General features: G+C 45.1%; 5 protein-coding genes across 5 annotated transcripts; all 5 read right to left on the bottom strand.

Annotated features, from left to right (window-relative positions):
• Positions 1–3,838: 3,838 nt before the first annotated feature.
• On the bottom strand, positions 3,839–8,175 carry LOC119553926 (proteoglycan 4). The gene is made up of 3 exons (XM_037864615.1): positions 7,774–8,175; positions 7,397–7,716; positions 3,839–7,336 (listed from the first exon to the last, which is right to left on the bottom strand). The coding sequence occupies exons 2-3, from the start codon at positions 7,426–7,428 to the stop codon at positions 4,390–4,392; spliced, it is 2,979 nt and encodes a 992-aa protein (XP_037720543.1). The 5' UTR covers positions 7,429–7,716; positions 7,774–8,175; the 3' UTR covers positions 3,839–4,389.
• An 83-nt stretch (positions 8,176–8,258) lies between these two features.
• LOC119553925 lies at positions 8,259–9,965 on the bottom strand. The gene is made up of 3 exons (XM_037864614.1): positions 9,688–9,965; positions 9,044–9,457; positions 8,259–8,985 (listed from the first exon to the last, which is right to left on the bottom strand). The coding sequence occupies exons 2-3, from the start codon at positions 9,455–9,457 to the stop codon at positions 8,512–8,514; spliced, it is 888 nt and encodes a 295-aa protein (XP_037720542.1). The 5' UTR covers positions 9,688–9,965; the 3' UTR covers positions 8,259–8,511.
• A 1,924-nt stretch (positions 9,966–11,889) lies between these two features.
• Positions 11,890–14,802, bottom strand: LOC119554475. The gene is made up of 2 exons (XM_037865391.1): positions 14,101–14,802; positions 11,890–13,674 (listed from the first exon to the last, which is right to left on the bottom strand). Exons 1-2 carry the CDS (start codon positions 14,215–14,217, stop codon positions 12,058–12,060), a joined length of 1,734 nt encoding a protein of 577 aa, XP_037721319.1. The 5' UTR covers positions 14,218–14,802; the 3' UTR covers positions 11,890–12,057.
• Positions 14,803–16,752: 1,950 nt separating this feature from the next.
• Positions 16,753–18,951, bottom strand: LOC119553297 (retinoid-inducible serine carboxypeptidase). Its single transcript, XM_037863614.1, has 4 exons — positions 18,822–18,951; positions 17,445–18,236; positions 17,203–17,388; positions 16,753–17,104 (listed from the first exon to the last, which is right to left on the bottom strand). The coding sequence occupies exons 1-4, from the start codon at positions 18,886–18,888 to the stop codon at positions 16,809–16,811; spliced, it is 1,341 nt and encodes a 446-aa protein (XP_037719542.1). The 5' UTR covers positions 18,889–18,951; the 3' UTR covers positions 16,753–16,808.
• Positions 18,952–19,795: 844 nt separating this feature from the next.
• Positions 19,796–21,437, bottom strand: LOC119553469 (retinoid-inducible serine carboxypeptidase). The gene is made up of 4 exons (XM_037863872.1): positions 21,300–21,437; positions 20,449–21,234; positions 20,200–20,385; positions 19,796–20,142 (listed from the first exon to the last, which is right to left on the bottom strand). Exons 1-4 carry the CDS (start codon positions 21,349–21,351, stop codon positions 19,847–19,849), a joined length of 1,320 nt encoding a protein of 439 aa, XP_037719800.1. The 5' UTR covers positions 21,352–21,437; the 3' UTR covers positions 19,796–19,846.
• Between the last annotated feature and the right edge of the window lie 15 nt (positions 21,438–21,452).

The raw sequence follows: 21,452 nt of genomic DNA, 5'->3' as shown, positions 1-21,452 counted from the left end.
ATTAAACGGCTGCCACGGTAGCCAGTGGCTGCTGTACAGGAAGCTCTCCTCTGCACCGTCGAATGTGTTTTATGCCCCGTTATCGGCCGAAAAAGAGAGATGCCTCATGAATTGCAGCGTCGCTGAAGTTGAAAATGCGCAGCGACATTTTCTGGCCCGGCTGCCACTTCATTAACTCCAAATTGATGGGTTCAATTAGGCAACAAGGTCCCAGTTTCGGCCCCAGTTTCGTTCCCAATCCCATATTTCGATTCCCAGGCAGCTGCATGTCCCCGATTCCCGACTCCAGTCGTCAGTAATTAGCGCAGAGATTTTCAAATTGCCAAAACTTGTTGGCAAAAAATGATGCCGAGTGGGGATCACCTGCTGCGGTTTCACTTTCGCAGGATGGCGAAATGAAATCAAACGAATATGAATTCCGTTTGCCCAATTCGGCGTTTGCAGCTGCAGCTGCCCCGGTTATTCGTAGAATTTTGGACTTTTTTCTTCATTTCGGGAGTCGTTAATTAGCTCGTTTCGGAAATGGTATTCTCGTGTTAAAACATTGATTCGATTGGCGCGCTTAAAAGGTGTCGCCGAAAGCCCAACTTTTCGGCTTACTCACTCGCTCATAAAAGTTTGGGGCCACAAAAATAAATAAAAAGATTATTCGAAATGCATGCAGAGCAGAAAATATGCGGAGAATCAAAAGGCGCCGTATCCTTTTTTCGGCTGGCCTGGCCCATCATTAACAAAATTCTGGCTCTGGATTTCTGAATTTCTGAATTTCCAGCTGCCCTTGTCAACTTTTATGGGGCTTATGGCCGGGGTTTAATAGGTAATGCTCGTTTAGCAGCGCGGCCCCAAATGACCGGCAATTCATTAAGATGCAGGCAGGATAGCGAATATATGTCCATACCCATATTGAAGTTTAAGTATCCGAATCTGAATCAGTTCTCAGTCCCACACTTGGTCATGCGAAAGGCGCTCGAGATATTTCGGAACTGAAAATGCGGCAAAAAGTGCGAGGAGAATTTTTGATCATGTAATTGGTCAAAGAAGCTCGAGAGGAGCCAAAAAATGGAGAAAAATTTTTCCCATACCCACTCCCGTTCCCAGTCGCATTCTGGGTCTGATTCCCACATTATGCCAGACACACCTCCTGAAAAAAGCTGCTCCAAGTTAATTTGAATGTTTCTCCCGGTTCTCTAAACTCGGTGCCTATGCTCCAGAGATTCTCATTAGTCTGCGGGTAACTCCTCGCCAAAGTTCACACGACACGAGAGTCCCACCCACCCTCACTTTGGAAGGTATTTCCCCCGGATTCCCATTCCCATTCCCGTTCCCAAACATGAGCAACTGTTTCGGTTCTCGTGTGACTCTCCGGCTTCCCGATTCCCATTCGCGATGAGCTGAGAAGCAGCCGACTGTCCAGAGCCCAGATCGAATCGTATACCCACCCCTATATGGGCCACTAACTATATCGCACTATGTCCGCACCTGCAATCTAATGGATCGGGGTGGTTACTTTTTCGACGCGTGCCGCAGTGTGTGAGAACTGCAATTGGTTATTGTTCAACTGTTTACCCACATTTGGGCTCGACAAAAGGCTGTCTAGAAACACACGCATAATAAACATGTCTGTTTCTATACAATATAAGTTTACAGATAAGAAGAAATGTCAGGATTAATTTGATACCTATATGTTCATGTACTATTTATTGGTATAGCAAATTGTATTTTTTTTTACATTTCAAAAACACTCTGAGTTTAAAGAAAAATAGAACCGAAGAAATATGTTTTTTGACTGCCTTGCTTCCATCATGACACACTGTAAATGTATTTGTTCTTTACTTTATCAACAGATTCTTATTTCTTAAAACAAATTGATACAGAACTTTTCAAAAGTACTATCAGTAGATTTTGAATTCCAATTGACCTCTTCTGAGATATCTTTCGCTGATCTGTGCTTATCGATTAAGGCCGACGATCCAGTCGAAAGATCGTGTGCAACTCATGATCGCATCGATTCCAGAGGGCTGGGCTCTGGTTTTGGCCAAATTGCGATCATTTGAGCCTAAATGTTGCTCCTTTCGCCCAGCTAGGCACTTTGAAAAGCGTTTATTTCCATGCAACTGCAGTGTTGCAAGTTGCAAGTCACAGCTGCTGGCGAATAAAAATAAACCAACAAACTGGCAAGCAAACAAACAAACCCAACAAACGATATCATCATCAACCGAAGGGGAAAAGCAGGGAAGCACCGAGCGATAAAAAGATTTTTGTTGCTTGATTTCGTTGCACCAAAAAAGGCAACGGCAACTCCCATTAAATGTCCCAAAAAGGCGAAGGCGCCGTGTTGCAGATTGTTTGTGTTGCTGTTGCTCTTGCTGTTGCAGATTGTAGCCGTTGATGTTGCTGCTGCAGATTGCTGCTGTTGCAGATTGCTGGCGCCCACCAAGTCGAGGAAAACGGCGACCACCAAGGGTATTTCACTCCGTGGCCGCACTGCCACGCCCACCGCACGCCCACTGGGGCAGCGTTTGTGGCATATTCACAGATTTGACCAGGCCATCCGATCCGATCCATCGACTATCGTATCCTATCCTCTCAGTGATGTCTGATACTATACAGATGTGTGATGAAGTTGAATTTAAGAACATTTTATTGATGTCATGTTATTAGCCTTTAATTATATATTTCTACATTTTCAAATAAAAAACGTATTTGTTTGAAACTAATAAGAACACCATACAATTTATAATATTAGGCTTCACTATTTTTCAATTTCCAAACATTTCTCTGAAGATCACTACATACTTATTACTACTTTAAAGTCCTTAGGACAGGCGTATGGTTATAAATTAATAAAATTTAAATTTTTAGTTTGTTAATATATTATTTTAATAATCTCAACATAAAAACTAAGCATTCAAGGCAATAATTTCAGAAGTGATAACCAAATAATCCATTCACTCATCTTTATTGCATTTTTTAAGAACAGGAAATAAAATGTTTTCCTTTTTTTAAAGAATTATGCAGCAGAAATAATTTATAAATCTGATAAAAGGCCAACTAGGCATCTCTGAATACGATGCCGAAGCAAGCATGAGCTTCATTAAAGCAGCTGCATTTAATTTCAATGCCCATTTAGGACTCGGCCCCTCGAAGGGCGCTTTTCCTCCCCGATTCTCCCGATTGTGGGGTCCTGAGCCTATGAATCCCCCACTCTTTGGCGGCAGCTGCCTGGCATTTCTTACAGCATTTTTGCCGCGACTAGTTTACAGGCAACACGTGCAACTAAAACTGCAACTGCAACTGCACCCCAGCATCAGCATCCCATATACCATATACCATCTCACCCAGATCTGGGTTTCCACTGCGGTTGTTGTATCAATTAAAGCTGCGCTTGATTTTTCACTTGCGTTGGGCGGACGACAGGTGCAAAGTGCTACAACAGCTCACAGTCATCAGAGCCATCCGAACCAGCCCCAATCGGCATCTCCCAGTGATTTGAATTTTTCCCTGCAGTTGTCTAGCTAAATTGCAGGCACACAGCAGCGGTCACAGTTATAGTGGTTGGTACATTCTTATATTCGTAATAGATAACGAATATATTAGTTTTGTTTTCTATAAATTTACTTCCTTTCATTGGTGTTAATAAAAATAATCATCCCCTGAATAATTTCCCCCGTTCACAAAATTATTTCTTTCACCTCAATTATATCATGGTAAGTTTAAAAATAAACTAAATTAAAAACACAGATCAATAACAAGTTTGGTTTCAGTGGTAATTTATTTGTTATTAGTTCTATTAATTGGTTTATTAGTCATTAGATCTAGTATTTCTACTGCAGCTGTAGATGGGCAGGCAGGTGGGCAGCTCATCTGCTAAACTTAAAGTGCCACAGGTGCAGAAATATCAACAACAGATGGGTAAATTATTTGCAAGCCCCAAGTCTGAAGGCAATTCAAAAAAAGTGCGAATAAGGCCCACAGATTTACTTTTTGAGATTTTGAAATTCATTACAACAGGAACATTTTGTGTTACTTTTGTACAGCACTAAATAAACTTAAACAAAATTATATTTTTAAAAAGTTTCTTATCCAACCTAATTGTTAACGTCCAGATTTTAACTAGACAAGACACGTAATAGCAAAATATAACCATATTTGACAGAGTTAAGTACTGTTGGTAATTGCTTTATTTTTCAAAGTTCTGTGGTACAATTATTCAATGTAATGCTGTCAAAAAATAATATACAACTAAACTTGTCGTACAGCTAATTATTTTATTTGATATAGCGTATCAAAATACAATGGCATGTTTAACAAGTTCTATAAACTAGGAAAGTAACGAGTAAGTTTTCTAAAATTATACTCTTTTAAGCAATAATGATGTAATGGTAAAATCTAAACTTTTCGCTGAGGAGCGTTGCAATTATTTGCCGCTCCTTTCTGGAGGCTCAGGCGCAGCTGGTTGACGAGATGGAAAGCCTCTTGGTTCTTTTGAGCATAGGCAAAGAACTCCACCTGGGCTAGCATGCCCATGATGTTGGACAAATTGGTGGAGCATCCTGTAAGTTGATTATTGGATGTATATTGAGGAGCAGGAGCCACAGGATTACTTGGTTGATGTCTGGAGGATGCTACTGGTGCAGGAGCCAAAGGTTTAATTGTTTGATGAACGGAAGTGACAACTGCTGCAGGAGCCACATGACAAGGTGGAGGATATCTGGATGGAGCCACTGATCCCGAAACCGCTGACTTCATTGGTTGATAACTTGAAGAGACAACTGCAGCATGAGCCACTGGATTAGGTGGAGGATATCTGGATGATCCTGGAGCCGCTGACATTACTGGTCGATAATTTGAAGAGACAATTGCTGCAGGAGCCACCGGATTAGGTGGAGGGTATCTGGATGATTCTGGAGCCGCTGACATTACTGGTCGATAATTTGAAGAGACAATTGCTGCAGGAGCCACCGGATTAGGTGGAGGATATCTGGATGATCCTGGAGCCGCTGACATTACTGGTCGATAACTTGAAGAGACAATTGCTGCAGGAGCCACCGGATTAGGTGGAGGACATCTGTATGTAGGCACTGATCTTGGAGCCGCTGACTCTACTGGTTGATAACTTGAAGTTACAACTGGTGCAGGAGCCAAAGGATTATGTGGAGGACATCTGGAGGTCGGTACTGATCCTGGAGCCGCTGACATTACCGGTTGATAGCTCGAAGAGATAACAGCTGCAGGAGGCACAGCTGGGCGAGCTGGTTGATTAACTGTGGTTGCTGGTGAAGAAGCAACAGGATTGGATGACGGAAATCTCGGTGGCGGGTACCATACTGAGTTAGCGGATCCAGGGGCCACAGGCATAAAAGATTGATAATTTGTGTTGGTAATATTTCCAGCAGACACGGGGATTTCCTGTGGGTATCTAGAGTTGGTACCGGACCCCTGAGCCACTGGATAACTGGTATTGTTATTAGCTGGAGCATTCACAGCGAGGGGTGCTGGGTTTTCCGCGCTGTAAACTCGCATGTTAGTGCCATTTGATTGGTAATTGCTTATGGTGTGGGGTGCAGGCGGAATCTCTGGTTGATAACTGGAAGGGAAAACTGGAGACAGATAACTGGAGGTGCTGCTTGTGGCTCCAGTGGCTCCTAGTGGATATCTCCCATTGGCAATCGCTGGCGCAGGAGCAATTAGCCGGTAACCGGAGGTATTAGCAGGTGCTGCAGGCACCGCAATTGTCGGTGGATGGGGATATCTGGAGGTGCTTACTGGTGCAGGATTATAGTTATCCAGGGCTGGCCTTTTTGGCTGTCCGTGTAAGCTCGTCGATGTCGAACCACATTGATTTCCAGGTGTTTCTGGCGGCAATCTTCGCTTTTCAGCTGCACCCGGCGGATTAGCAGGTTGAGCTGTTGAAATCCGGTCAACATGATCCCGTAACTGATTGAGTGTGTCCTCTGGTTGTACCCGATCCACGTGCTCCTGCAACAGATCGGTGCGAACCCGAATCGTATCCATTGGACAGGAAACAAGATCGCTGCGAATCCGTATGGTATTAGGTTCTGGCCTTTGATTTAACAGCGGATCGGGTTGTTCTTCTGGATTTATACTGGAATCGTGAGTTGGTTCTTGATGTACCTGGGGAACAGCTGCTAGCAATTCCGTCAGTACGGGCATGGCCTCATTTTTAGGGGAGTCGTCCTTCGTAATAGTAGGGTTTGGCCCTTCCTTATTTGTACCTGGTTCACTATTTTCTTTAGCCTCTCCACTTGCTCCCAAAGGCACTTCTGATTCGCACTTTATTGCCACTTTTGAAACATCAGATTCTGATTTTGATTTAATTTCTTTGGATATATAAGAATCACAGGGTGGGGTTTCTTTGTCAATTAAGTCATCGGGCTTTAGTTTCTCATATTTGGTGGCATTTTGGCTTGGGTCTTCATCTATGGGGGGTTTTTCTATCGTATCAAAATGTGCCAGAGTCTTTGGTTTAGTTTTTTCATTTGGGAGTTCAGGTTTTTCTTCTTTGTTCGCCGAATATTCTTGGCTCGGACTATCATCCGTGATAGTTATCACTTCGGGTATTGATTCTTCCTTAGAGGAGCTATTCAAGTTGTTTCCGCCTTCGATGTTCAGTTCGCGAAGTATCAGAGATCTTCGCTTTTCATTAGTGTCTGCCAAGTCCATTGCCTCTCCACTGGCAGGAATCTTTGGTCTTTTGACATACGTTTTCAAAGAACGTCGAAAGACAGGAGACGGACTCTTTTCGATCTTCTTCCCGTTGGGAGTCAGAAACGCCTTCATCGAGGTCTGCTTTTTGGCCTTAGAAGGTGTATTGGGCTCCTCCCTGCGATTCCGCTTTCTCAAAGAGGCCTCATCCAGTTTTCCATCGACGTGATCCGCATAGTCCTTCAAGTTCACTTCACCCAGCTCGTCGTCGAGGATTACCAGTGAGGAACTGGAGATGACCGATTCGGAGTCCAAGGTTTCCTTATCAGAAAAGGGACCGACGGATTCCTCATTTTCTCCATCGCTGCAAAGGTCCACAACTGCAGGATCAGCGGGTGTTTTCTTGTCGCCTTCCTTCTCCGCAGGCAGATCCTTATCGGAAACCTTATCTCGAGTGTCCTGCGGTGACACCTCTTGCGAGCGCACCATAGCGTTCTTCTCGTCCAATCGTTTTAGCCACTTCGCCACCCAGGCCATAAGTTCCTCGAACGACTCCGCAGGTAGCGACTTCTGCAGCTCCTCGCGACATCTGCTCTCCAAGTAGTGACCGTCTGGGCCCTTCTTCACCTTCAGGTTGTTCTGACCAAAGCGAACGAAGTGCTGCCAGGCCCTGCAATTGCGATCGATTATTCGTACTATAGAGATTTATAGCAAAGTCATTACTACTCACATAGTTCCCAGTTCGCTGCACTTTTGCATCATAGATCGTTATCGTGGATTCGTAGAGGCGGAAGTGTGCAGTTTAATAGGAATGCATCGCAGACATTTCAATTATTGATAAGCGATTATTAGTTATGCATATAAATCCCAGTTTAGCGATGAAATCAAATAGTCTAGGAACACATGGTGGGATAGGGCGTATCGCAGGTATGTACATATATCGCGGGATCCTGTAAAGTCATTGGAGTTTAAGGATCCCCTGGAGACTGACGATATTCTTCAAGAAGTGCGTTGGAACACCTGGCCTTCTTCTTACATGTACAATCGAGCCTATAATGCAAAACCATAAGTTTTCTGCCACACGCAGAACATAAACAAATTACTTACCAGAAATTGCATCAAATCCCTACTAATGATGCTTAGTCCTCTAAGTCCAAGGCGCGAATGAATTCAAGGACCTGCGCAGGTGCAACACACTATGATATCCAGGTACAGCCGAAGAACTGGCTTTTTATCCTTCTCAAACAGATATCAAAACAATTGCACCAAAGAGATGTGTGCGTGACTATTTTTTAGGCTTGGCTGGCGCCCGAAGATATTTCAGGTAAACGCGGCCACAAAGGTACAGTTACAATTCTCAAAAACAATAAACATAAATTTTAAAAAGCATATAAAGAGATATACACAGATACCCTTCCTTATGGGGATGATAAAAAAAGCGCGTAGCAAAATGAATTTAAAGTAAATGGTTACCATGGTGCAGAATCGTGTCACGATATAAGGCCACCTCATCTCTAATTTCTATGGCTTCATGGTATCGATATCCAACACTATGGCTTATGGGCGGGAAATTTAAATGAAGATGCGATATCTTTGGAAAAATTATAGTTATATTTAATTCGAGTTTACTAAAAAATCCATTAGTTCTCACAATTCATTATTCTTCGTTTGCCGTTGTATTTCAATTAGTTTAAAATAGTAATTATGGCCTGAGTGGTTTGGTGGCAAATGATAGTCGAAATAACTATACAATTAAATCTGGGTTTTTCAGTACTTGACTTCACTTCACCCTTTAATCGTAATGTAACAAATGCAGGTGTTCACTCAATACTAGTGAATCCAAGATTAGAGATTATTTCCCACGGTGCTCCGCAGATCGCCGCGGTTTATTCGCAGGTTACCCATGCATCCTTCAAACAGGATGTCCGCGATGGCCTTTCTGGCCAGGATGCGTTGCGTGGGAGCCATTTCCTCGTACTGTATGGCCCAGGATCTGGCCAGCACTTCGGAGGCTTCGCTGAGAATGGTGTTTGCAGTTCCTCGTTCGTTTTCGGGCTCAAGTTGGGGTGAGCTGGCGGGTTCTCTAGTATCCAACGAATCTACAGCACACTCTTCCTCCTTGACTTCGGTATGCTCGATTCCATTCATTGGGGGCCCTTCCTCTGTCTCAATTATCTCCACTTTGGGGCTGAGCAGGGAACCCTCTTCTGATTGTGGGACACTTGCTTCGGGTGGGTGGATCACAGCGTTGTCATCCTTCATGGGCCAATCACAAACGCTGTCCGTGTTGAGATCTTCGTGTTTCGAGTTGTAATTATCCTGTGGAATATTAACATATTAGAGCTAGTATCTATTCAGGACAAAACCCTGAACCTACTTCTTTTTCATGCCGGAACACCGGCTTCTGTCTGCCCCCTCGACCTTTTCGGGTCCTGTGCTGGAAGGTCTCCTGGGTCAGGAGGAAGCCCATGTAGTCGTAGAACCAGAGGGTGGGCTTGCAGAGGTCGGAGTGCAGACCCAGCTCCTTCTGCTTGAGGATTCGCATCTGCTCTCGCCTGTAATTGGTGCGAAATATGTTGATGCGCCTGCCCACTTCGGTGCGCGTGGCATTCGGCTGGATCTCCCGGAGCTTCCTCTCCAGACACTCGTAGGCCCGGTTTCGCAGCTCCTTGTTGCGGTAGTTGACATGGTGGACGTCCCACAGCTCCGGCATTCCCTGATATAGGGCCAAAAACTCACGCCAGAACTGTCTTTTGCCCGCACTAAAGCGATCTGGCAGTGCAGCAGCCATCTAAAAAAAATATTTTATTAGTCTGGGTTTTTATTTGGGAAATAATAGACAAATGAACACCATTAAGCTTCAAAAAAAACATTTGACATTTAACTTAAGATGGACCTGTGATTAGGTCAGGCACAAATCAAACATTTTTAGTTCTTAACATAAACCATTGAAATTTTAAAATCATGCTTTAAGCACTCAATAAAAACATTAAGAATTTAAAAACAAACATAAATATTTACCTTTTTTGTTGTTTCACGCCAATCAGCTGGTATTGTTTACAAGTTGTCGGAGTTGCCACACCAATCGTTGAAGTGATGGAAAACGCCGCACATAACCCCACTGGTTGTTGTTGCTGCTCTGGATCTGGACATATGTATATATCTCCACCACCTGGCGACCGACCGGCGTTCTAAGCGTTATGTTCTCCTCGAGCGACAATCACGAACTGACTTGATGTAGAGCGAAATTGAGCGGGTGTGTGTGTGTATGTGTCTCGATTGAGTGATTGATTAGTCGGCTGACGGGCGTGCATGTGTGCGTGTGGAAATGCGCAATAAATCATTTGATCCCCAGACATTTCAGTTGTTCTTGAGGGTTGCTACAATTGGGTATTTACCTGATCCACATATTTCCTTGTTTTTTGCACTTTGTAACGGCGTATTTATAAACAAAGAGCTTCAACTCCCCCGCAATTTCGCTGCATGTGTGTGCGAGAGAGAGAGAGCGCGCTGAGAGCGAAAATTAATGAGAAATATTCCGATTTAAACTAAGGGCAGACATGCGCACTTACCCATTTGGGCCCCAATCAAGATTGTCGGCCTTCATTCAGCCAAATGTAAAAGTATTTATAACTCATTTTTAGAAATAATCCACTGAGTAGAAAAAAAGTTCCAAAAATACCCGCTTAACAGGGGAAATAATCTCTCACATAAGATTGAATTTAATGATTGACCTCTTTGTACCGTTAATTTCTTGGGCGCTTCTCTCTTTTGCCCTGTGTGTGTGTGTGTGAGTGGGTGGGTGGGGGGTTGGGTGTTATTTAGTGACCTCCCGCCCGGCGAAACAAGAAGAAGCTAAACTAAGGGCAGACATGCGCACTTGACCAAAAAAAAAACAGCGCGCCGACTTTTTATTCTGGCCGTGATTATGCGAACTTAGCTGTGAGAACGCACAGCATAGGTCAACATTGTAAGATTCTATTGGGGGATACCGGGCGTAAAAACAAAAGTTGCAAAGAACCATAGCTATAGCTACAGTAAAATAATAGGTTCAACGAAACAAAGCACAGAACAAATATGAACTTATCTTGAAACACACATACAATTTGTAGCTTGACAGATACACATTTGAAATTGCGACGTTAATGATAAGGGGAAATTATAGTATTGATAAGATCTCCAACACACATACATGTGTATATGCAATTCACATATAAGTAGATGCTAGGAAGTATTGAAGGAAAGAAGTGGTCAACCAGCTTTAAGGACATAGTATTGCACTTTCGAAAGCACACAGGTGATCAGCCTTTCAAGTGTTCGGAGTGCCCAATGGGTTTTATTAGGAGTTCCAGTCTTCAATCACATATGCTCATGCACAGGGGAGAGAGACCCTTTAAGTGACCCCAATGTCCAAAGTCTTTTCCTGCCAGTTGCCCACAGAAGAACGGCCTTTCAAGTGTTCCCGATGTCCAAAGTCATCTGCAAGATCTTCAAATCTATCAAAGCACTTTCAAATACACACAGGTGAACGGCCTTTCAAGTGTTCCCAATGTCCAAAGACTTTTTCTGATTTTACACATTTTACTTTTCACTTTCGTAAGCACACAGGTGAACGGCCTTTCAAGTGTTCGGAATGCCCAATGGGTTTTACTAGGAGTTCAAGTCTTCAATCACACATGCTCATGCACACAGGAGAACGACTATACATGTGCTCCCAGTGTCCAAAGTCTTACATTCATTCCTTAAGTCCAACTGAGCACTTGCGAACCCACACAGGAGAACAGCCTTTCAAGTGTTCCCAATGTCCAAGGGCATTTTATAAATCTTCAAATCTAACAAATCAGGAAAATGACCGTTTAAGTGTTTTCAATGTCCAAAGTCTTACACTCGATCTTCAAAACAAACCTTGCACTGGCGAAACCACACTTAAAAATCCCAAGTTTCGAAGTCCTTTAAGGAGAATTGACTGAACTTAAAGAAACATTGAACTAAACAATATCCTAATGTTAATGCGTGTCCTTTATAAATATTTAAGCTAAGCAAGACATGTAATCTTGACATAATAAAACAGATAAAATACGTTTCTTTTATCTGTTTTATTATGTCAAGGTTATGATAAATGACACCAGGCAATACTCCGTTAGTCACCTTCTATGTTGGTAAAATAATAAATCGCGAAGGACTTGGATTTCAGGCCTCGATAACTATGTTGAAGCGCTGACATAAGTTTGATTGCGTTTATTGGGTTTGCGTACAAATTAGTTACCTTAGATCTAATGATTGATTGCATCCGACCGATCTGCATCTTCTAGATGCACCAGTTTGCATCGCTAATGCTCTTTGGCTGCAGCTGTCACTCCTTCTCGGCCAACTCGTGCTGTTGGGCTCGTCCTACGCCACATTGTCATCCATTTCGCGCATCACCTCATCGGCTCGTGTGATCAGGCCAATCAGCCGGTAGTTCTCCTTGTACAGAGCAAACTCCTCGATGAGCTTTAGGTACTTGCGGGCATCGGCGCAGCTGATGACACTCGATGATCTACTTCCTTGGCCAGATTCGCCGTTGTTGTTGTCGTCCTGGCCGGATTCATGGCGACGTTTGGTGCCCTGGCGAGGATTTAGCGGCTTTTCGATCGCCGCCGGCGAACTCATCTTGCGCTGTCGCATCCGTTCAATGTACTCCATCTCGTCCTCCACATTGGCAGCCAGGACCTCGGCCAGCGAGGTGACACTAGAGCGACCATTGTTCGCATCATCATCGAGATCCTCTGGCTCCTCTTCCATTTCCATTTCCGTTTCCAGCTCAGGCTCAGGCTCTGGCTCCACTTTGATTTGCACTGCGGCTGGCGCTTCGAACTCCTTCTCGCTGGGTGCTTGGGATTCGTTCTGCTGCAGCTTCTCTTCCGACTGTTCCGCGAGAAACTCTTCTGGGTCCTTGGGCTCCATTTTGATGTCCTTTTCCTGCTTGATTTCTAGTTTGGGCGGCGGCACCGCAGGACCCTTGTCCTGCTGCTGCGGGGTGGGAACCTGTGTGATGCTCTGGGCCAGGGTGGCCAGTGGTATGATGGTCATGGTCATGGGCTGTCCACCTGCCTGCGGCGGCACAATAGGCGTGGCCAGGAGCACTTTTTGAGACGTGCCTGGCGGGGCGTTGGTCTGCAGGGGCAGCCTTACCAAAGGCGGCAAAGGCTGCAGAGCTCTGGCCAAATTGAGTTCACTCAACGAGGGCTTCACATCGGGCTCCTCCTCCAGGTCATCCTCCCTACCGCTGACACCGCCACCGTCCACATCCACTTCGTCATCCTCGTCGTCGCCGCAGCTGCGTGGATTGCTGCTCAGCGGACTGCCCAAGCTGACTTCTTCGTCGTCGTCGAGCGCCTCGCTTCGCTGTCCACTGTCTGGCATGCACTCGGACATGACGTCCTTGACGATGTCCTTGATCTGCACCGAGTAGCCCTGCGTGTAGCCGATCTTCAGCAGCCTGGTGTCGCTGTGCTGGATGCTGTAGGTGCGCCGGAATTTGTCGCACCACTCCTGGTGCGGGAAGAAGTGGGCCAGGCCCATGGAGCTCTTGAACTGCAAGGCCATCTTCTGAATGAGTCCGTCGGAGATGCTGAAGTCCTTGTAGTACATCATGCGCCGCATCCAGTCGTAGACGGCCTTGCCCAGCATCGATACTCGCACGGTCTTCGTCTCCATGGTCTTGGCATCTTGGCTGCGACGCGTCCGCTGATCCCATGCGTTCAGGATCTCCTGGCGCTGCTGAACGATCCGCTTGATCTGATCCGGACTGCAGTTGAACAGCCGACCCACGTGCTTGTAGACCGGCAGACGATCGTACTCCCGCAGAGCGGCCACCTTTTCGTTGAGGGCCAGGACATTCTTGCGCTTGATGCGGTTGTCGAAGGCCACCTTCTCGGCCGCCGGCAGGCTGGGTGGTGTGGTCGAAGTGGGCGGTGGAGCAGGCGCAGGCGCATGAGCTGGTGTGGGACCCTCCGTGTCGCTGGGCTAAGGAACAAGAAAAAGGGAGTTGTAAGGGTAAATACAGTCGACATAAGGCAATGCAAAACCACTGTGGTTGTAAACTTAATTTTCTTAAATATAAATTCAGACATATCATTATTTTCAACGTTTTATAAGGACTATAAGCTAAACATATGCCTCATATTCTAGGAAAAAATACGCTATTAAAGATTTTTAAGAAATATTAGGTACATATATTAGAAACTTTAAAATAGAAAATGTGTTTTTAGTGTATGTAAGTATTTTTATTCAGGGCTATTATTATTACAATAAAATTGCAGCCCCTATAACGTTACTTTTAAATCTGTACCACTAATTACAAGATCATGACTTTTACAGTCAAACGTTTTAGTAAGTTCAAAGTATCTTTGTGTTTCACACACGTAGGGGGGCTTCACTGTGGCCACTCACCTTCTCCTTGTTGTTGTTGTCCTGCGTCTTGGAGGACTCCTTGTGCTCCTTCTTCTCCCTCTCCCTCTCCCCCCTCTTCTCCTCCCTCTGCAACTTGCGCTTCTCGCGTATCCGCATTGTTTGTGTTTCCCGTGCAGTTTGCACGGCAATTGCCGTTTGTTTTCGTCTTGTTCTTGTTGTTTTCTGTTGTTGCTGCTGCGCCCACTCAATTCCGCCCGCCCCTTTCACCCTTACTCAATCGCACTCGCTCTCGCCTGTGTGTGTGTGTGTGTGGGCCCGTTCGCCTGTGTGTGTGCGATGGCTACGATTATGCGCGTTGACTGCGAGTTGCAAGCGAATTCAAATCATTTCGTCATTGTTTTTCTGGCTTTTCTTCGACCTTTCCGTGTACTTTGGCTTAATTCGCTTCTTGCCTCCCTTTCTCCGTGCTTTATTTGCCTTGCTGATAGTGATTTTCCAACTGGCCGTGCGCTGCGCTCCGCGTATTTTCCGACGTCCGTGTCCGTATTTTCCGACGACCCATACAAAAATAGCTGCCGCTTTATCTCGCGTTGTTTTTTCTGCCGCTGCCGTAGCATGCGCAACGTCAGCCAGAAAGAGAGCGAACGCCGACGTGTGTGTGCGTGTGACAGAACAGCTGAGAGGGTGCAACTGCGCATGCGACAACTTTACTGTTACTTCAGCTGGGTGGCAACGCCGCAGCCGATCGTTTTCTTACAAAATGAGTTTGGGGATCGCTGCGCGCTGAATTAATATACGTCTCAAAGAAGTCATTGTAAAGAAGTCTCGTAGGCTGGGATATACTCAGTCCCGCCAGGGTCTCTTTACCGAAAATATTTGTAAAGATATGGGACAAAAAGGTCTAAGACGAAAATCGGTTGGCTGGCGTGAGATGTAGAGTGCCAGCCACCGGGGTACGGAGTGAGAGAAACAGTTTATTCGGTGTCTGTAGCAGAGTGGAAAGCGTCAGCGGTAACGCGCATTTGGGCATGGCTCATAGCATTCGCTACGAGAAGGCCGAGAGAGAGGGGATCGATTATGGGGACAACTTTTCCCTAGGGCAGAATTTATGGCCTAAAATCTGGGCATTTGTCTGGAAATATTCATATTTATGCGTGGCCAGCTTGATTGGATTTTTTAATATCTGAGAAATATTTTTATTTAATTAATGAGCAACAGGTTTCCAAAAGTTGGGTCCACCCCTTTCTCTCGGTGTAGTCAGCTCGGAAATCAAATCAGAAATCAAAGTAGTCAAAGGGAAAAAGAACAACATGGCACCGGCAAATTTTGTGTTCAGATATGTAAATTTATTTAAATTCTTGGTTCATGTTTTTTTTCTCAGTGCTCGCAATTAACGGGTTAGGTTAGGTCATGGTTTATAAATTCTAGCCTACTCTGGGCGAAGCCGCATCGAGGCCTTCGAGAAATTTCTCATTGCACGGAACTCTCGCTGGCCAAAATGCGGTTCACTCCACTCACTCACCCGTCTCGCTCTCACGCACACACACACGCGAGACTCCGGGTGCTCCGCCGCTGGTCCTGGGCCGGCACACTCTCCTCGAGGTCGTCTAGGTAAACTCCTTCCTGGGTCACTTGGCATCAGCCCGAAGGCAAAAGACTCCTGTTGTCCACACAAATTTGCTCTGCTCTCACTTCTGATCCCGTGCGCCGTTTTTGCAAGAGTCCCCTGCTTCTCGCACTTCTGGTCCGGTGCGCTGCGTTTTCCAAAAGTCACCTAGTCAAGCTTTGCCGCCGCGTTTTTTTCCACTTGTCGAAGTTTCGGTACTCCTTTTCTCTCGCTTCCCTTGGCGCGTGCCAATTTTCGGGGGTTGTTTTCCTCCTCGATCGCATGTCCTCTCTCGCTTGCTCCTGTGCGGCGCTGCACTTATCGTGGTGAATATTTCGTTGCTCTCCTGGTGTGTGTGTGTGTGGCTACTGCTGATGCGAGAGCGGAGGGGGAAAGCTTAGCTTAAGATAATTTTTGGGTACTAATATAACTACAAATCTTACAATTATTAGTTAAGCTTACATATTAAGTGAACTGTACAAAGTTTTTACAAAGTTATGCGCGAGGGTTTTGTTTTGTTGTTAGCTGCTGTTGTTGTTGTCGCTGGCTGCTGAGGTTGCTGGCGCTGGCGATGTTGTTGGCGCTAACTGGCGTTGTTGTTGGCGCTGGCGACCGATGTTGTTGTCGCTGGCTGCCGATGTTGTTGTCGCTATTTGTGAGGGGTCAAACGACTCCTCACATCATTAAACAAAAAGGACTACCAACCAAATATTAATTTATAAGTTAAATATAAAAATTAGTTTATTTAGGCCCAGAACTTTTGTGTCACGAAAAAAGTTCCTTTTCATTTAAAAATTAAATATCTTATATAAATGATGCCATTTAATTAAAAATCTATTATTTAACCTTTAGGAAAAATAAATTTCACCGGCTAAATAAATCTACACAAAAACTAAAAACATACATGTATGTCCGGCAAACCCATTCCAATTCCTAAAGTTATCTGGTCTGGACCCCAATAAATTTCGATTTTTCATATTTTTCTGTCACAAAAAATGTATTCCACATTGGTTTATTCGTGTAAATAAATTACTTTCATTAGCAACAAAAACCTAATTAAATAATTGAAAAATAATAAGAGCCTATACATTTCGAAAGTAATCTTTATTTATTAATCATCAACTCTTTACTACCCACCATATTAACCGAACTGGGTGAAGTGTCGCAGGATGTGCGACATCGCAGCCGGGTTATCAGCGGGAACCATGTGACCAGCCCGGTTAGCCCAGAACATGCTGAAGTTACCATAGGTCTTTTCGTAACCCTCCAAAACTCGATCCACGGTGATTCCCACGCGGGAAGCGGCTTCGTACGATGCCTTGTCGGTCCACTCCATGTCGGCTATCCAATTGACGGCTCCCGGAGTCGCGCAGATGAGGTCAAGGCCTCCGGAAAAGACACCCACTTTCACGGTGGTGTTGCTCAGCAGCTCACTCACTAAATTTTATAAAAAAAAGTTATTTTTTTATGATCTTGATTAAAATAAATGCAACTATTGAAATGAAATTTTAGCATTTAAGACCAAGATCACCTACCAATATGCACGGCGGGCTTCATGAAATCCGTCATCAGCCTGGTGAAGGTGGTGCCGCTCTGGGCGCCCCACTTGACTGTGGTGTTGATTCCCAGGGCCTCGGTGACGGGTCCCAGCATCAGATCCTCCAGCAACTGGTCCCGATCCTCGTCCACGTCAAATTTCACCAGTGTGCGGTACATGAGCTCTGGTGGAGTAGATGGTTAGGTTAGTTTCGGTTAGGTTAACTTCAGAGATCCCTACCCTCTGGAGTCATTGCTGCTCGGGCCATCACATTGTACTGTTCACCCAAGGTCGGGGTCTCCACATTATAGAAGTCCACGCCCTTGGACTCGCGCAGCACCACCGATTGGGTGGAGCTCCACTGCAGAGTGGCCTGTGTCCACCTCTCACGGTCCACATAGTCCTTCGTCTTCAGGGCCGCAGCTTCAATCTTGTCGTGGCCATCCTGGTCCACAATTCCCAGCTGCAGCAGAAAGGGAGCCCACGAGAGCACAGAATCGATGGGCGATGTCCAGGGATCCCCCAGGGCCACCGAAACAAAGTTACTCTCGATCTCTCCACGCTGGATGGCGTACTCCAGCTCCAGGGCGAATTCGGGAGCCATCTTCCCGCCATAACTCTCGCAGAAGATGTGCAACGGCACTGTCTTGAATTCCGGGTGGTTCTTGTAGAAGCCCTTCATCAGCTCCACCAGATCCAGAGCAATCTGCTTGTTGGTGGTCGTGTAGTAGGATAATCCGTCCACGTAGCTGAAGCCACTGCCCACGGGGTTGTCGATGAACATCACGTTCATGTCCTTCACCCAAGTCCAGTCCCGGTAGCTGCCATCGAGCTTCAGAGGACCCAACTCCTCAAAGTTTCCGTATCCCGTGGAGGAGGCACCAGGACCTCCTTGGAGCCAAATGGCCAGAGGACGCTCCGTGTAGCTGGAAACGTTGGCGGTGGTGTAGTACAGCCAGTAGAACATGTGGGCCCCAGTCCGGACATCTACAAAGCCCCAATCCTGCTCCCCAGATCCATAGCCCTTTCGAGCTGAAGATATTTTAAGTTTAGGTATATCAAATATTAGATTCTAAGTAGATTATTTATGTGTCCTTTCCCATTTGATCTCAGAAATAATATATATCTTGATACTTTTTAACATTGTTCTTTTTTTTTTTAAATCTTGTTCTTTCCCTGTTAAGAATTGGTAATTAATTACTATTAAGCAAAGGTTTTTAAACATTGTATATACCCACGCATAAACGAACTTCTATGATAGGCCCTGATTTCTGGGGAACACTTGAGTGTAATCTAGCCTTTAAGTATATTAAATGGTAGCCACTCAGATAAGATTAATTGTTATAGATATTAAAGATAGATGACTATATTGTCTTTTAAAGAATGCTAGACATCTCATAAAATTCGAAAATGATTTGCAATTGGTCAATAAAACACATAGATAATTCTAATAGTACATTTAAATTTTCGGGTCTGAATTGGGAACTCTGTCTAAAACTAACAGATAGTTTTGCGGTTCTTTTGCTGACCTGCTCTACAAGTCGTAAAAACCGTTCGTAGTGGAACACTTTCTCGCTGATTAGCACCCCTGATCGGAATATAAATCGGGCTACTCACCGTCAACAGAACCCAAGCTGGCAATACCCAGCAGAGCCAAAAGAGCGATGATAACCCGTCCAGTCATGTTGCACCAATTCCAATTCCGATTCCCAGAGACACCGCTTAAAACCAACCGAACACTTGGCAGTTCCACTGCCGAATGATCGCAGGTTGCTCCCAGACATCGAAGGTAAGGTAGCCAGAGCACCTGACATACCTGACACACCTGGAATTCGTAATCTTCGGGCGAGGGAGTTGTGTTTGCAGAGTATTTATGGCCCTTCGTTGGACGATGACGCGGCTCTTTGGTCAATCTCTGTTAGACACTTGTCAATTTTGGCAAATCTCCGTGTCAAATATTTAGGTAGAGCCCCTAAGACATCCAAAAATGTGGCATAGATTGCACTATGCTATCTTGAGTGGATTTTCCAGGGCTTTTCCACATGTTTTTCGCTTTCAGTTGCAGTCTATCTCATGTGACATCTCTAAGAGATAACGAAAGTACCTCTTATAAGCTATTACTTAAGAAGTCTCGATATATGATAGGTTTATAATTATATAATCGACATGTTGTGGTATTGAGAGAAAATAACTAACATACGTTTACTTTAAATTGCGCACAAGTAAGTTGTTTTAGGAAAATAATTGGAGTTATGGTATGTTTAAAAATATATTAGTAGTACTATTTATACCTAAACAATTATTTTTTTAAATGGGTACTGTAGTTTAGCTTGAAAACATCTTAATTGTATAACCTACATTCTTTCATCTCATTAAACCATAACACAGATGCCATACATTTTTTAAAAATAAATTATATAGAATTCTTATTTTTAAACCAATAAAGTATAAAACCATGACATTTCTAATTAAAGAGCTTTAACAACGAGTGGCGTTATGTAATGTGATAAGGCTTAGTCAGTCACTTGATTTTAACCAATTTTACTTGTAACCAAATGTTTTTAAAGTAAACTAAGTAAAACACTGTTCTATTTTTAAAGGAATAAAATATACAATTCTTTATTTATTTCAAAAGAATGTTTCTACCCAAAGGTGGTAAACTCTCGCAGGACATGACTCATGGCCGCTGAATTGTCCGCCGGAGCCATGTGGCCACTTCGGTTGATCCAGAACATGGTTAAGTTACCGCCCGACTTTTGATAGCCCTCCAAAATGCGGTCCACGGTAATGGCGTTCCGAGGAGCAGCCAGGTACTCGTCCTTGCGGCTCCAGTCCAGTTTGGCTATCCAGTTGACGGTGCCCGGAGTGGCACAGATCAGATCCAGGCCACCGGAAAACACGCCCACCTTCAGAGGGGTCTTCTCCAGCAATTCGTTTACTGATATTTAACAGGTGGTTAGGTTAAAATATACATATCTCCGCGATAGAGTCTCACCAATGTGAATAACAGGCTTCATGAAGTCGGTTCTGTGGATGTCGAAGGTGGTGCCACTCTGCGATCCCCAGACGACATTCGAGGGGATTCCTAGGGTTTCCGATACAGGACCCCTCATCAGGTCCTCCAGAATTTGAGTGCGATCCTCATCAATATCGTACTTCACCATGGTGCGATAGATACGTTCTGCAGGAAGAATTTTAGGGGCTTACATAGATTGTTTAATATTGAAGTGAAGCGATCGATTACCTTCGGTTGTCAAGGCCTTTTGCCTCTGGTAGAGACCGCCCTTCGTCTCCTTCAGGACATTATAGAAGTCCACGCCCTTAGAGGCCTTCATCACCTCCCACTGGGTGTTGCCCCACTGGTAGGTGGCCTGAATCCAGCGCTCCTCCTCCACCAACTGAGCCGTGAAGTTGGCCGCCTCCTGAATGGCATTGTATCCCGCGTGGTCCACAATGCCCAGTTCCTTGAGGAAAGGTCCCCAGGCCAGCACAGAGTCGATGGGCGATGTCCAAGGATCCCCCAGGGCCACCGACGTGAGGTTGGTCTTCACCTCGCCACGCTCCTTGGCGTTCCACAGTTCCAGGGCGAACTCCGGAGCCATCTTTCCGCCATAACTCTCGCAAAAGATGTGCAACGGAACCTCCTCGAATTCCGGGTGCAGGCTATAGAAGCCCTTCATCAGCTCCACCAAATCAAGGGCAATCTCCTTATTGGTGGCCGTGAAGTGCGCCGTATTATCCACGTAGCTGAAGCCACTGCCCACGGGATTGTCGATGAACAGGACATTCATGTCCTTCACCCAGGTCCAGCTGCGCCAATCGCCATAAAGGTCAACTGGTCCAAGTTCCTCGAAGTTTCCATAGCCCGTGGAGGAGGCACCAGGACCTCCTTGGAGCCAAATGGCCAGGGGTCTTTCCGTGTAGCTCGAAACATTGGCGGTGGTGTAATACAGCCAGTAGAACATGTGGGCACCAGGACGCACGTCCACGTAGCCCCAGTCCTGATCCCCGGGTCCATAGCCAGGTTTGCCTAGGGTTTTTAATTTATATAGGAAAATATTTTCTTCGAGATAGCGCTTGATTTACGATTCCTACCTTGCGCCAAGGCGGCGAAAAACGCCAGTAATGTCACCAGCCAAATCGACATCTTCAACTGGGAGTGACAATGTAGCTAGTAGCTCTATTTAAAGGGTAAGCCATTATCAGTAGCAGTGGTCATCTGATAGTAGTTTTTCAAAAATGATAGCT

The sequence above is a fragment of the Drosophila subpulchrella genome, chromosome 3L, assembly GCF_014743375.2.
Source record: "Drosophila subpulchrella strain 33 F10 #4 breed RU33 chromosome 3L, RU_Dsub_v1.1 Primary Assembly, whole genome shotgun sequence".
NCBI classification, from domain to species: Eukaryota; Metazoa; Arthropoda; class Insecta; order Diptera; family Drosophilidae; genus Drosophila; species Drosophila subpulchrella.
Note: the sequence above shows the minus strand (reverse complement) of the source record. Positions and strands in the feature narration are given on the sequence as shown.